Source organism: Chlorocebus sabaeus, chromosome 1 (genome assembly GCF_047675955.1).
Source record: "Chlorocebus sabaeus isolate Y175 chromosome 1, mChlSab1.0.hap1, whole genome shotgun sequence".
Classification (NCBI taxonomy): Eukaryota; Metazoa; Chordata; class Mammalia; order Primates; family Cercopithecidae; genus Chlorocebus; species Chlorocebus sabaeus.
The window spans coordinates 99,644,815-99,659,941 of NC_132904.1; the positions used below are offsets into that span (position 1 = coordinate 99,644,815).

The 15,127-nt window shown below is 33.9% G+C and overlaps 1 protein-coding gene across 3 annotated transcripts in view; it reads left to right on the forward strand.

Annotated features, from left to right (window-relative positions):
• DYNC2H1 (dynein cytoplasmic 2 heavy chain 1) overlaps positions 1–15,127 on the forward strand; it is a 370,568-nt gene that overhangs the window by 47,272 nt on the left and 308,169 nt on the right. For all 3 annotated transcript variants that reach the window (XM_073020665.1, XM_073020669.1, XM_008020676.3), the window contains 8 exons: positions 770–889; positions 3,750–3,900; positions 6,614–6,819; positions 7,957–8,139; positions 8,735–8,917; positions 10,920–11,143; positions 11,895–12,010; positions 14,051–14,250. In XM_073020665.1, the coding sequence (XP_072876766.1) occupies positions 770–889; positions 3,750–3,900; positions 6,614–6,819; positions 7,957–8,139; positions 8,735–8,917; positions 10,920–11,143; positions 11,895–12,010; positions 14,051–14,250 (1,383 nt within the window). The remainder of the gene's footprint in view (positions 1–769; positions 890–3,749; positions 3,901–6,613; positions 6,820–7,956; positions 8,140–8,734; positions 8,918–10,919; positions 11,144–11,894; positions 12,011–14,050; positions 14,251–15,127) is intronic.

Sequence of the window (15,127 nt, forward strand, 5' to 3'; positions counted from 1 at the left end):
GCTTCAGTGAATTTTGATGCTATTTTCAGTACTGGAAAATGCTCTACAGATTGAAAAAAAAAAAAACTGGAACTCAGAGTAATTTAAGTACGCAATGATGAAAGGCTAAGATTGCAGCTTTTGCCTTTTTATTACAAATGACTTATTTTTAAGGTTAAGAAGTGATTCATATTCATTGTTGTTTCTATCAATGATCATTGTTTGTTTAACTTTTTATTATTTTATATATAATCAAGTGAGTGGAAAAATACATTGTTTTCACTTTGAAACAAAATTAGTTTTGTTGGATGAAGCAATCTCAGCCCCCAAATAATACATTTAATCCTGATGAAGCAATCCCTTCCTATGGTTACAACTTTATGAATATAAGATCACCAGGATAGCATGAGCCAGGGAACTTAGCCAGCCATTTTGACTCTGATTTATTGGCCAAACTATCTGGTTTGATTCGTCATGATGATGAAGCTAATGGGTCAATTTTTAAATGCTCATATTATATTGGCTTGTATAGTTATAGTCATGGTAGTTTTAGCCACAAATTTATGAGTTTTCACACTCATCATTATCCTAAGAGGTGAAAAAAATTGTTCAAATTATTTAAACTGTTTATTAAGAAAATAAAGAATTATATTCCTATAACACATTTTAGGAATGTAATGATCAATAGGAAAGTATAATACCCTGTCCTGAAATAAAAATATAGAGTTAGTCAGTAGATTCTATATTTATTTTATGTCTTGTTGATATTATTTTCCAATTTCTTTTTCAGACATGGTTGAATGATTTGGCCTTGGAAATGAAGAAAACTTTGGAACAGTTGTTGAAGGAATGTGTTACTACTGGGCGAAGTTCTCAAGGTACCGTTGACCCATCTCTGTTCCCTTCACAGGTAAGGGGGCTTATGTGTAGAAGGAACATAGGCATGGTATGTGGAAAGATCCCTGACCTAGGACCCAGGAGGCTCAGAAAAATCGCATCTGTTTTCTCCCTTTATCTAACAGTTAACGGACAAATTGCTTAACTTCTGAGTCTCTGTTCCTTCAGCTGTAAAGTGTGGGGGATGAATTGAGATCCAAACAACCTAGGCCAGTGGTGAGTAGGACGGGGAGAAGGGAACCAGGCATCTAATAGCTTCCTGGTTCCAAATGATTAGTCCATCATGATGGAGAGGCACAGGATCTATAACACTGCTGTACCCTACCTGTCCACCCCATCCCATTGGAGCTGGCAGGAACTTAGCAGGTATTAGGGTACATCTGAAACAGTCATAACACTAAATTAATATTGACAGTGAGAGTGAGGTCATATGATGAGTTACAGAGATTGCTGCAACTCGGGGTTAATAGGCGTTCATCCCTGAACACTGGGTACTAGATATTTAGCTTACAAAATTTGTATCAGTCTATATCAAAATGTGGAACTAAGACTTGTGTTAAACATCCTGCGTTGTTTAATAGTTGGGCCAGACTAATGTTACAGGTGTAGGTCCTCAGGAACTTTAGTTCTTAGGGACTGTGGATGGTAGACATTGGGATGTTTCATGATGTCTCAGAACAATCTACCCAGCAGCTCTCAAAGTTATTTGCTTTTCAAATAAAAAAAAATGTGGTGGCTGTTGGAACAGGTTTTTACGTTGATTTTCTTACTGTATGGAAGCTTGGAACAGTTTACATTCTGAACCATTTTCTCATACATGCCATTTGTATCTTTTAGCATTTTAAGGCAAACTGAAAAGTTTCAAAAAAGCTCAAGTTCCTAGAGAAAAATACAAGTAATCATCACTGAATAATCAAAGCCATTGTAGAACCAGAGTAGACTGCTTTATTACCACTAAAAATGTTTCCTAGTACTCGGTCAACTTCCAGATAGGATTTATAAATCAACTTAGAATAAAAGACACAGTATAAAAAAGTCTACAAAAGCAATATTGTGTAATATTTGGGTTAGGGAAATGACAATTGTGTCAGGAGATATAGTGGGAGATAATAGGCTAAAGAAAGTTGTTGGATTTCAGCCTGCAACTTAACCTCCAGGCCCTTGAGCAGTCAAGTAAAAGTGTGAACTACTAAAAATGTAAATTGTTCATTACTAAAATAAAGAATTCTAGTTTAGTAGCAGTTAATGCTAGGAAATATTGATCTCAAGAGTTTTACATAAGGAGATTGAGTCGCATAATTGATTATTCTGTACTGAAAATTCAGTTACTTTTTTTGTATGGACCTGAAATAATGGTAGAGAGGGCACTTTCTGGTCTGGGAAGGAGGCAGTGTGGTAAAGTGGAAAGAATCTGACTTTGGTTTAAATACTAATCTTTACCAATTATCCTGAGTAGAACATTTTGACACTTTACTTACATGACTTTCAAGTACCTACATTATCAAGTCATTTTGAAGGTTGTTTCATAATGTTTGCAGAGCACCCCTAGTTGTCATTACATTTTAGGTAATTAATAATATTAGTTCCTATCCAGCTGTCTTAACAGTAATGTGATTTTATAACCCAAGACTGTAAACTATAACTTTCGTTAGCCATTCACAGAAATTATGTAGCCGACTGTAAAAAATTAAGTTTATTGATATACATTCGTAATATAGAAATTCAGTAGTATTGGAGGTGGCAAAGGAACATTTTCATATAAAAATCAAAGAGCAAAGTCTTTTTCTCAAAAGCAGATTTGGTTCTCCATAAATGCCTCATCTGATTAAAGAAGCTCACCTGATTAAAGAAGCTGATGAGTTTCATACCACAAAGTTTGTTTGGGCAATGACTTTGCTTAGAAATGAGTTACTAATTGGCTTTCTCTTCTATAAAAGAACCAAATGTAATATTTATAGAATGTTTTACATTGGAGTAAGACAGCAGCTTAGCCTGCTCTGATATGGAGTGCAGTGGTGCGATCTTGGCTCACTGCAACCTCCGCCTTTCAGGCTCAAGCAATTCTCATGCTTCAGCCTCCCAAGTAGCTGGGAGTACAGGCATACCTGGGTAATGTTTGTATTTTTTAGTAGAGACGGGGTTTCTCCATGTTAACCAGGCTGGTCTCGAACTCCTGGCCTCAAGTGATCTGCCCACCTCGGCCTTCCAAAGTGCTGGGATTAGAGGCGTGAACCAATGCATCCGGCCAAGGCAGATCTTAATTTAGGAGAATATTGGAATTTTGCTATTGTAGCCTTCGGTAGTATGTTAAGAAATTATTTTGAAATGCTAAAGATTGCCCTTTTACTAATTAGAATGCATCATACTTTGATATCTTTGTAGTTTATTGGTTGAAAAGCAGCCATTTCTGAAGAGAGGGGAAGAAAATACAAAGACTTTGAGGTTGCAATAAACATAGTGGGTTATAGGACCAGAATACGCTGGTGGTAGAGTATAGTATGAAATGAGTTCTGTGAAGTAGGCTTGGCTGCATCATACAATGCTTTTTCTACTACTGTATTACTCTATTAATATTTAAGGTTCCAGTATGATATTAAGATGGAGATATCCAATGTACAATTGGCAATTTGAAAAAAGGTGTCTGGGATTGCATTGGGAGTTATACCTGATGTAAATGACGAGTTGATGGGTGCAGCACACCAACATGGCACAAGTATACATATGTAGCAAACCTGCACGTTGTGCACATGTACCCTACAACTTGAAGTTTAATAATAATAAAAAAAAAAAAAAAGAAAAAAGGTGTCTTTCTTTAAAAAAACATTTCTAAATAAATTCACCTCTTAAAAATATATTTTTTCTTTATTCAATAGATTTTATGCTTGGCAGAGCAGATTAAATTCACTGAAGATGTAGAAAATGCCATTAAAGATCATAGTCTTCATCAGATTGAAACGCAACTGGTGAATAAGTTAGAACAATACACTAACATTGATACAAGTTCTGAGGATCCAGGAAATACTGGTATGGAAAAAACATTCCCTTTTCTGCCTGGTTTTGGGTTATTTTTTGGTATTCTATCCTAATTTACCTATTGTGTTTTCTATATATATCTGTGTTGGTGATTACTCGAAGAATTACAACATATATAGTTAAATTTTTATAACATACTTTGCATCAGTAATTTACTAATTTAAATAGATTATAGAAACCTTACTACCCTATAGGCTTCTTTATTCTCTCCTTTTAATATTATAGTTGTCTTATTATTTTACATCTGCATACACTAAAAACTCCATGAAATTATGTTATAAATTTTGCTTTTAACCATCAAAGATATTTGAGAAAACTTAAGAGGAGGACAGCAATCTTTTATATATACCTAGATGTTTACCATTTCTGTTGCCCTTCCTTTATTCCTGATGTTCCAAGTTTCCTTCTAGTGTCATTTTCCTACTGTCAGAAGAACTTCTTTTACTGTGTTTCTTTTGGAAAAGGTGTGCTGCCTGTGAATTCACATAGATTTCCTTTACCCAAGAATGTCTTATTTTACCTTTATTTCTGAAGAATTTTTCAGTGGCTATCCTGGGTTAACAATTCTTTTCTCTCAGCTTTTAAAGTGTTCTACTTCCATCTGAGCTATATGTTTTCTGATGAGGAATCCACAGTCATTTGAGTTGTTATTCTTCTATAAGTAATACGTTACTTTTTTTTTTGGCAGCATTCAAGACTTTATCATATTCTTTAGTTTTCAGTAGTTTGATTGTGATATAGACACATCTTTGCATTTATTCTATTTGGGGTTGTCTCAGTTTCAATCTGTACATTTGTTTTTCACCAAAATCTGGGAAGTTTTTAGCTCTTATTTCTTCAAATATTCTTTCTGTATTATATTCTTTCTCCTATACTTCTGAGTTTCTCATGACATGAATATTAGACCTTTTGACATGGTCTTAGATCTCTGAGGTGCTGCCTTTTTTTTTTTTTTTAATTTTTTCTCTTTATTAGCCTGCACAATTTCTACTGCTCTGTCTTCAAGTTCACTGCCTCTTTCCTTTATTATTTCCATTTCAATATTGAGTCCATTCGGTGATTTTCAAAGAATTAAGAATTTAGTATTTTTCAGCTTAAAAATTTCTATTTATTTATATTTTTTATTTCTTTGCTGAGATATTCTGTCTTTCCACTTGTTTTAAAAGTCTTCACCTTTTACTTCTTTTACTTCTTAGAGCACTTTTATAATAGGGCTTTAAAAGGCTTTAAAGTATTTTTTTTTGGAGGGCGGGGACAGGTTCTTGCTCTGTTATCCAGGCTGGAGTGCAGTAGTGAGACCGTGGCTCACTGCAGCCTTGACCTCCTGAGCTCAAGCAGTTTTCCCACCTCAGCCTCCTGTGTAGCTGGGATTACAGACACATGCCACCATGCCTGGCTGACTTTTTTATTTTTTGTAGAGACATGGTTTTGCCATGTTGCCCGGGCTGGTTTCAAACTCCTGGGGTCAAGCAGTCCTCCCGCCTCGGCCTCCCAGAGTGTTGGGATTACAGGCTTGAGCCTCTTTGCCTGGCAATAATAGTATTTAAAGTCTTTTGCAGATAACCTTAACATGTATACCATCTAGATACGGGTACCTATTATTGTCTTTTGTTATGTGAATTGAGATTTTCTTGGTTCTTTGCATGTTGAATAATTTTGGATGATATCATGGACATTTTGAATATTATGTTATGAGGGTTTGGGTTTTGTTTAAATCCTCTGGAGAATATTGATATTTTTGTTTTAGCAACTGATCCTGTTGGATTCAGACTGCAGGTTGTAGCCGGCTTTCTGTGGGTTATGGTTCTGGTGTCAGTCTGTTTTCAAATCTTTGCAGTGCTATTTCAGTCTGTCCCTCATGTGTTCCCTAGTAGCCAATTCCAGTCTTTGGTTTCTGATTAGAATGAGATCTATTCATGCACCACGCCTTGGCAATGAGTCCAGGAGTTCTTAAAGAAGTTTATGGGGTTATTTTTTCAATCTCCTTTTTCTCCATGATCTTCCTGGCGTTTTATGGTTCCCTCAGTTTCTCTGGCCAGAAAGCTGGGGTTCATGTACTTTATTTTCTTGCACACTTTTGTGCAATTTGGGTTTGCCTACTCTCTTGGGATCACAGCTCCTCTGGAGTTTTAGGGACTTCTGGGTCCCAGCTGCCAGTGGGATAGCTAGCAGAAGACCCCTTTCCTTCTAAAGCTTGAGCTAGAGGTGGCCTTCTAGAGCTCTCTCTACACCAATTTGGGTTTCTGGCTGCATTGGGTATGGTCTTACGGTTGCCAGAAGGGGGGAAAAAGACAATGGTAAATCCACCGTTGGTTTGGTGTCACTTCTAATTCTGGTCTTCCTCAATTTGCCTGCTACTCTTTTCAGAGTTCTAAATAGCAGTTCAATGTATGTTGTCCAACAGGTTTTTATGCCTGCATTCAGAGGGAGAAGCGGGGTGGAATGTGCTTACTCCTTTGAATAAACTGAAACTCCTTTTTCTTGGAATTTTGATATCTTAATTTTTATACTCAAAATTCTTATTTCTTACTTACTGGTAGATTTGACTTTTTTAGCTTTTGTGATTTGTATTACTATACCATTCATATGTGTCATGAAATTACCATTTAAATTCATTGAGAACTCACCTGTACACATAATCATAAATTATAGAAATCACAGGCTAACATTTTCTCCAACTGTCAATATTTTTATTTGTGCCTAGAATCGGGCATCCTGGAGCTTAAACTTAAAGCCCTAATTCTTGACATTATCCATAATATTGATGTGGTAAAGCAGTTAAACCAAATTCAAGTTCATACAACTGAGGACTGGGCCTGGAAAAAACAACTTAGATTCTATATGAAAAGTGATCATACATGTTGTGTTCAAATGGTGGATTCTGAATTTCAGTATACTTATGAATATCAGGTATGAGTTGTGGCAGTGTTTTATATTGCCAATTAGAAATTATTTACTTTAAAGGAAATTTGTTATTGGTAGAAATACTTTTTTATTTAAGTAGTAATTTTTCCATAATATTTTTAGTATTATTGTCTTGTTTAATCAGAATTAGAAAGGTGTCACATAAGAAAAAGGTGAAACTTCATTCTATATACAAAAAAGTTAACATATTGCTAGTATTGTACTGAATTCTCAAAAATGTACCTTTACTTGGAGTTGCATTTATATACAATTTGAAATATATCTTCGTCCAAGGCGAACTGAATATAAACAACCTCAGTCGAAGCAATTTGGTTTGTGTCTCCTTATACAAGGCAAAAATTAGTGTAATTTTAAATATGCTAAAATGTTTGCTAAATATTTTTTAGTTTGTAAGATGAAAAAATTTTCAAATAACCTAGGTAATGTAACATGTTCTCAAAAATTCCAGCTGTTGCCTCTGCCTTTTTCTATCATAATGAATGGATCATCAAAATATATTTACAATATTGTTAATAAACCTATGTTAGGAGAGCTGCCAATGGACTTTTTCAAAAGGGAAATGTATTTGAGACCCAAATCTATCAACCTAAATTGAGGAAAAACACACTGTAAATTGTGGCTGGAATGGGAGTCTGTTTTCCCTACAGTTTAGTAGAAACTTTGAGAATTGATAAATTAAAATGATTAATTTCATAAGAATTTTTCAAATTAATTACACTTTGTGATCCCTAAAGTAGTTCTGATTTGTGGATATCACAAGAGTCAAGGAAATAGTTTATATAAATATTAAAATATGAAATGGGATGATTACTATATAATAATTTTGGATTTGTTTTCCTTAGAAGTGTATCTTTGTGCCATTAACAAGAACTTGAGAAACAATTTTGAAACCTAACAATGTACTGAGTATAGTATGAAATACTTTCTTGAAAAATAAGTTTGATTTCAGTTTGTGTTTAGAAAGCTTCTTTGACTAAAAAAAATTTTGGATATTTTTCTGTGTTAAAAACTTTAACCTGTTTGTGGTATTTTTATCTTTTTAACTAGGATCTCATGCTATAAAAATATTTGTAAATGTTGAATAGAACATGAATACTCTGACTTTGTGTTGTTCTTATATAGGGTAATGCTTCCAAACTGGTTTATACTCCACTGACAGACAAGTGCTACTTAACTCTTACTCAAGCTATGAAGATGGGACTTGGAGGAAATCCTTATGGACCAGCTGGAACTGGGAAAACGGAGTCAGTAAAGGCTTTAGGTGGACTTCTTGGAAGACAAGTTTTAGTCTTTAATTGTGATGAGGTAGAATAAATAATTATCAAAACATGTAACAATGGGTTAATCATATTTAGATTAGTTTCTATTAGTATACAGAATACTCTGCTTAAAAATCAGTACATTTAAATTACTTGAAGACAGAATTTGTTTAAACTGAAATGTAAAATGGACAGAGGTTGTACATAGTGTAGTCCAAAACTTTTCTAAGATCTATGGCAAACAAATAATTTTAAATACAGAATGAATATTTATATTACATTGTAGACAGATGTTTTTAGTAAAGAGAATAATACAAAAGGAAAAATCTTCTATTCATTTCAGATGGCAGTTTTAAAAACATTTTGTATGTAATTTGTATTTTGACTTAAAGAGTAACTAACACAAAATCTTGTATTTGTTCTGTAAACTTTTTAGAACACTTTCACATGCATTATTTTGTTTATCCCTTGAAATCAACCTGGGTTTTGAAAGAGTAGCTACTTAATCCCTATTTTAAAATGAGCAAAAGAGGCATGGATGGGTGAAATTGTTACCTTACCAATAAGTGACATTAAATATTAAGTAGTTATGGAGATTTTAATTTTTTTTAATGAATATCATTTTTATTGTTGTTTTTAAGGGCATCGATGTGAAGTCAATGGGACGAATATTTGTTGGTTTGGTGAAGTGCGGGGCCTGGGGTTGTTTTGATGAATTTAATAGACTGGAAGAATCTGTACTGTCAGCAGTTTCTATGCAAATCCAGACAATTCAAGATGCTTTGAAGAATCATAGAACTGTATGTGAACTGCTTGGGAAGGAGGTATAGCATATGTTGGGAATTTAAAGAATTAAAATATTTTGTAAGACTTGATATTACTCATACTCAAGCAATATTCTCTTTTTATTTCTCCTGAAATCCATGTTTCTAATCTGTAACCTGTGTGATAAGCTTTTTTAGCTATAAAATGTTTCTGAGGTTTCTTACCCTTTTTTGGTCCTACTTTCATTATTCTTTCTTTTTTTTTTTTTTTTTTGAGACAGAGTTTTGCTCTTGTCGCCCAGGCTGGAGTGCAATGGTGTGATCTTGGCTCACTGCAACCTCCGCCTCCCAGGTTCAAGCAATTCTCCTGCCTCAGCCTCCTAAATAGCTGGGATTATAGGTGCCCGCCACCACACCCAGTTAATTTTTGTGTTTTTAGTAGAGATGGGGTTTGATCATGTTGGCTAGACTGGTGTTGAACTCCTGACCTCAGGTGATCCACCCGCCTCAGCCTCCCAAAATGCTGGGATTACAGGCGTGAGCCCTATGCCCAGCCCATTATTCATTTTTAAACTTTCCGTTTGGGATAATTAAGTTACAGTAATATTTATATTGTTGTATTATATATTATGCTATTATCTGTGCTGACATTGCTCACAGTGCCTTAATGTATTGTCTCATTTAATAATTACCACAACCCTTTGAAGTAGGTGCTATTAGTTTTTTCCCTGCTTTGTGGATGAAGAAACTAAGACTTGGTAAGTAAGAGTAAGAAGTGGAGCTAGGAATTGAACCCAGGTCTGTCTAATTCTGAGCACAAGTTTTTTGTTTAATTTTCAAGCATAGGAGCAGAGTGAAGCACATGTTTTTGATCATTATTCTATATGAATGTTAAAACAACAAACACTTAGCTATTCTGTTCCTCACTTCTCCCCATAGGAGATATACATTAATGTCACTAGAATATAAATTCATTTGTACAGAAAATGTACACTTTTTTATATAATGTGGATTGCTGAATACAGAAAGTTGTAAGAGCTAAGAAATTATCTTGTCATATAAAATAACATCTTCACAGTACAAATTTTTCTAGGTAGCCCAAGCCCAAGACCAGTTCTAAATTAACATGTTATTTATGTGATGTTTAAACTCTTCACAAAGAAAAAGAGGAGAACCTATTCAGTGAGAATTACCTGCCATCAAGATTTAGTTTCTTCTACATTCACTTTGTTTTCTTCTCTTAGAAAGAGTTACCTTTTCTCCCAACCAATATTAATCTTTTCACCTGTGCTTTGGAATCCTCTTCCCCGGAACCTTATTATCGCTTGTGCTATCGCTTCAATCTTCCCTCCTCTACCAGTTCTTCATCAGGTTTTAAACATAATCACATCTTTTTCATCTTAATAATAACTAAAACATAAACAAACCTTCCCTGATTCATACTTCCTCTTTCTCTTTTCTTTCCTTTATAGCTAGATTTCTTGGTTTTTCTACTCTAGATGCTTCTACTTACTAATTGCCCATTTGTTGTTTACACATTCTAATTTAGCTTCTGTTCTTAGGGTTTTGCTGAAAATCCTCCTACTAAGTGCTGTTATCACGTTCATTTATTCCCTGCCATAATATTTATTATGTTATGATTGCCGCTCTGTAATACCAGATAGACTCTGAGCTCCAGAGTGGCTTAAACCATTATTTAGTTCAGTTGTCTCTGTGTACTTAACGAAGTATTTAGTACTAAGAAGGCTTTTAGTAAACATACATTTAATGTATAAATAGATAATTAAATTAGTATCTCTTAAACATTCAGCCTCAAAAAACTGATTATAAATAAGCTCTGCAAAGCAGCTTGGATCCTAAGGAATTTATCATATATTGAGTAAGGAGGTGGTGAGTACGTTGGAGGTTACCTTTAGCTAAGGTGTAAGATTTATGTGTAGTAATATGTCAATAAAGTTTCTGTTGGCAGTATATTTTATATTTATAGTTTCAAATATAAATGATGCCTGTATGTTAAATATTTTATTTAATTTAATATTTAATATTTAAATTAATATTTCAGGTAGAAGTAAATTCTAATTCTGGAATTTTTATCACTATGAATCCTGCTGGAAAAGGTTATGGAGGAAGACAAAAACTGCCTGACAATCTTAAACAGCTTTTCAGGCCTGTAGCTATGTCTCGTCCGGACAATGAGCTTATTGCAGAAGTTATTCTCTATTCGGAAGGCTTTAAAGATGCTAAAGTATTGGGCAGAAAATTGGTAGCTATTTTCAATCTATCTAGGTGAGTTTTCTTGTTCTAAATATTTTTATATTTTCCATTTTTAATGATTGATTATGGTTATTAGTGATCATTTTCATATTTTTTCAATTCCCCTTTTCCATTATTTTTATTCTGATGATTTTATTGTAATTATGGTGTAGATATGAAAGACTTTAGTGTGCACAATAAAAATATTGGGTTCAAAACTACTTGCTTTTCATAAATATTATTAATTTGATCAGTTTTTTTCTTCAAAATGTTTATATTAGAGTGCTTCAGCTAAATGTTTCTTATTGAACTAATTTACCAGCTGACCACACACAAGCTACTGTTCTTTGGAAAGAATCCTTCACAATTTTTCTTATGTCTTATTTCTAGTAATAGAAACTGACATTTAGCTTCTTTGGGACAATGTACAATTCTGTTCCACATCACTTAAGAGATAATGGTAAACTAGACAGTGGCAGAGATTGAGAGCAAGATGGATTGATTAAAGGCTTTAGGCATAAGGGTAGCAGGTAATTGTCATCTGGTATCTTCATTAAGATAATTAACTTGTTCATAAAAGCTTTATCTTACCCTTGAGAACCGTCCATCTTTAACACCTTACTTGAATGATTATTTTGTGTGGTTGGTTCCCTTATATAAATTAGTGGGATATCAACATTCATTTCTAAGTGTCAGTAGTTATATTCTGTATTTCTTCGGATGTGATGATGAAAGTAATTTCTTCTAGCTATTTGATGCATTGATTTCCACGTCTCTACTTCAGGGAACTTTTGACACCTCAGCAACATTATGATTGGGGTTTGAGAGCTTTGAAGACAGTCCTGAGAGGAAGTGGAAATCTTCTTAGACAGCTAAAGAAAAGTGGCACTACACAGAATGGTATGATTGATTGTTCCAAATACATTAACTTATTTTCAAAAACATAAGCGTTAATTTAGAATAGTTTGAGATTTACAGAAAAGTTGTAGATACAGTATTAAGGATTACTGTATACCCTGCCCCAAATTCTACTTTTGTTAACATCTTCCATTAGTATGGTATATTTGTCACAACTAATGAACCAATTTTGATACATTGTTTTTAAACTAAATTTCCTACTTTATTCAGGTTTTCTCCAGTTTTTACCTGATGTCTTATAATAACTTTTAATGTGTGTTAAATATTAAAGAGTTGTAATATGTAAAGTCCACTTGTTCTTTAACTTTAATGTCCTTTAGAATCACCCAGTGGCTTGTTAAAACAGATTATTAGACCCCACCCCCAAAGGTCCCGATTCAGTAGGTGTAGAGTAGAGCCTGATAATTTGTCTTGTCTTGAAACAAGAACAGAAACCTTAGAAACACATGTAGGATTTTCTCTTTCTAAAGCTAGTATATTATGATTAGACTAGGTTATAAATGTTTGGAAAGAATACCACAGAGGTGGGCTGTCTTTCTTACTGCGGCATATCAGTGGGTATATAACAACCATCTGACATCACTAGTTATGTTAACCTTCATCACCTTGCTATGGTAGTGTTGCCAGGTTTCTCCAATGTGAAGCTGTTATTTTCTACCCTCCTGGGTTTATTCTTTGGAATCATGTTAATAAATCTAGCTTACTCTCAAAGTGGCGAGGAAAGGATTAAGCTCCACTCCTTGGGGGGGTAGTATCCAAATTTATTATTTGAAATTCTTCTGTAAAGAAGGTTTGTCTTTTCTGCCTCATTTATGTATTCATTCACTCATTTATTTAGCTCAATACAGACAAATATATTTGTTATACTTTCCTCAGATGAAATAAATGGTTTTTTATTCACATAAAAATAATGATTTCCTGCACCTGTGCAGGTGTACATTCATGAAAGCCTGAATAATCAGTTTCTTCAGGTTGCTATTGAAAAGTAAGTTAAAATACTATGAAAATAGAGACAACATAGAAAAAAGGACCACATGAAATTACCTCTTTGGACTTTAAATGATCAAAGTGTGCCTCTTAAAAATGGCCTCTACATTAGCTGTATTATTAGGTTGGCATATGCCTGGGTAGATACAGTTATTTTGTGAGTGCTTACATTACCATTGTTTAGTTGTCTATATTTGGTGATTTTTAATAAATATTTAAACCATATCTGTAATAAATAAAGATGGCTTATGAGTTCAGTGCTTGAGATAAACTTTAGAGAAGTCCAGACTTTTTAATGTATACTTAAGCATGAAAATATTAAGCAATTATAGAGGAATGCCAGGCAATAGTTTCTTTGATTTTGTGTATCTTACCAATCAGCAGCTAATATCTGTGAAAATAAGCATCTGGCAGTGGTATCAGTATTTGCATTTGGCTTAAGAATGGGTTTGTAAACCAAGTTTGAACAAGGCCGATCAAAGATTGTTGCTCAGTTTGTTAGTTGTTTATCTTAGGACATAAACTGTGAGATGATATTGGTGTATTTGGAGAGGTACCTGAATTTGGAATTAGTTTATCTGGAATTGAATCCCAGCTGTGATACTGCTGTGCCTTCTCAGAAAGTCACTTAAACCTTCAAAGACTTAACATTCTCAGGTGTAAAATTGGAATAATAATAGTAATACTTTTTAGCCTACTTTATAGGGTTGTTAAAAGGATTACATCATATAATATAAAAGGTGAAGTACTATGAAAATATAAGTGATAATGATTTTTATTATTAATTAAAGTCTTGGTACCCTGTGATTTGAATTCTGTGGAAAAGAGTTTATAACTACTTAGTGATATTTACTTTTTAGCAGTCAAAAGATACTAAAGTAAGCTTGCCAATTCATGTGATATAATGTCTTTAAATGTTACTAAATTCTAGTGCATTTAATGATTAATAATACATATCAAGGCTATAGAATATTTAAAAACTTTTGTCATCATTAAAGTAATAATAAATAGTTTTAAAATGAAACTTTTTTCTAGCTAATGAAAGTCATATTGTGGTACAAGCACTGAGGCTTAATACAATGTCAAAGTTTACGTTTACTGATTGCACCCGGTTTGATGCACTGATTAAAGATGTCTTTCCTGGAATTGAATTGAAAGAAGTAGAATATGATGAACTAAGTGCTGCATTAAAGCAGGTCTTTGAAGAGGCCAATTATGAAATTATACCCAATCAGGTAACTGTCAAGAATATTTTATAATAGATTGATCCTTTTTTCTAGTTGATTCCTTATTAACTATCCTTGTCCTTCATCTTTCAACTTATCTTTTATCTTTCAACTTAGATCTCACTTGCTCAGGGAAGTCTTCCCAGATCTTCAAGTCCTGATTTGATCTTCTTGCTATGTGCTCTTATCATATATTCTTGTTTCAAGTGTGTGTATTTGTTTAGTATTGATTCTCCTCCACCATATAGTAATCTCCATGAAAGGCAGGATCCATGTGTGTGTGTGTATATATATATATATATATATATATATTTTTTTTTTTTTTTTTTTGAGATAGAGTCTTGCTTTGTCACCCAGGCTGGAGTGCAGTGGTGTGATCTTGGCCCACTGCAACCTCTGCCTCCCGGGTTCAAACAATTCTCCTGCCTCAGCCTCCTGAATATCTGGGATTACAGGTGCACACCACCACACCTGGCTAATTTTTATATATTTAGTAGAGATGGCGTTTCACCATGTTGGCCAGGCTGGTCTCGAACTCTTGACCTCAGGTGATCTGCCCGCCTCAGTCTCCCAAAGCACTGGGATTACAGGCCTGAGCCACCACACCTGGCCATCCATACATATTTTTGCTCACCATTTTATTTCTAGCGCCTGTTAGAGTACGTAGTGTGTAATGGATTCATCATATATATGTATTTTATAATTGATTATATATATGATTTAGTTTCACTTTGATAGTTTCTTAGGATTTTTTTAAGCGGGTTTCTTCATGTAGTGCAAGTAATTGTTCAGAATGAGCACTTTGCCCTCAGTTTTGGAGAGAAGTAAGATAAGACTGAGTGAATGGATAAATAAGTGAATAAAATAATGAATATATTTGAATGAG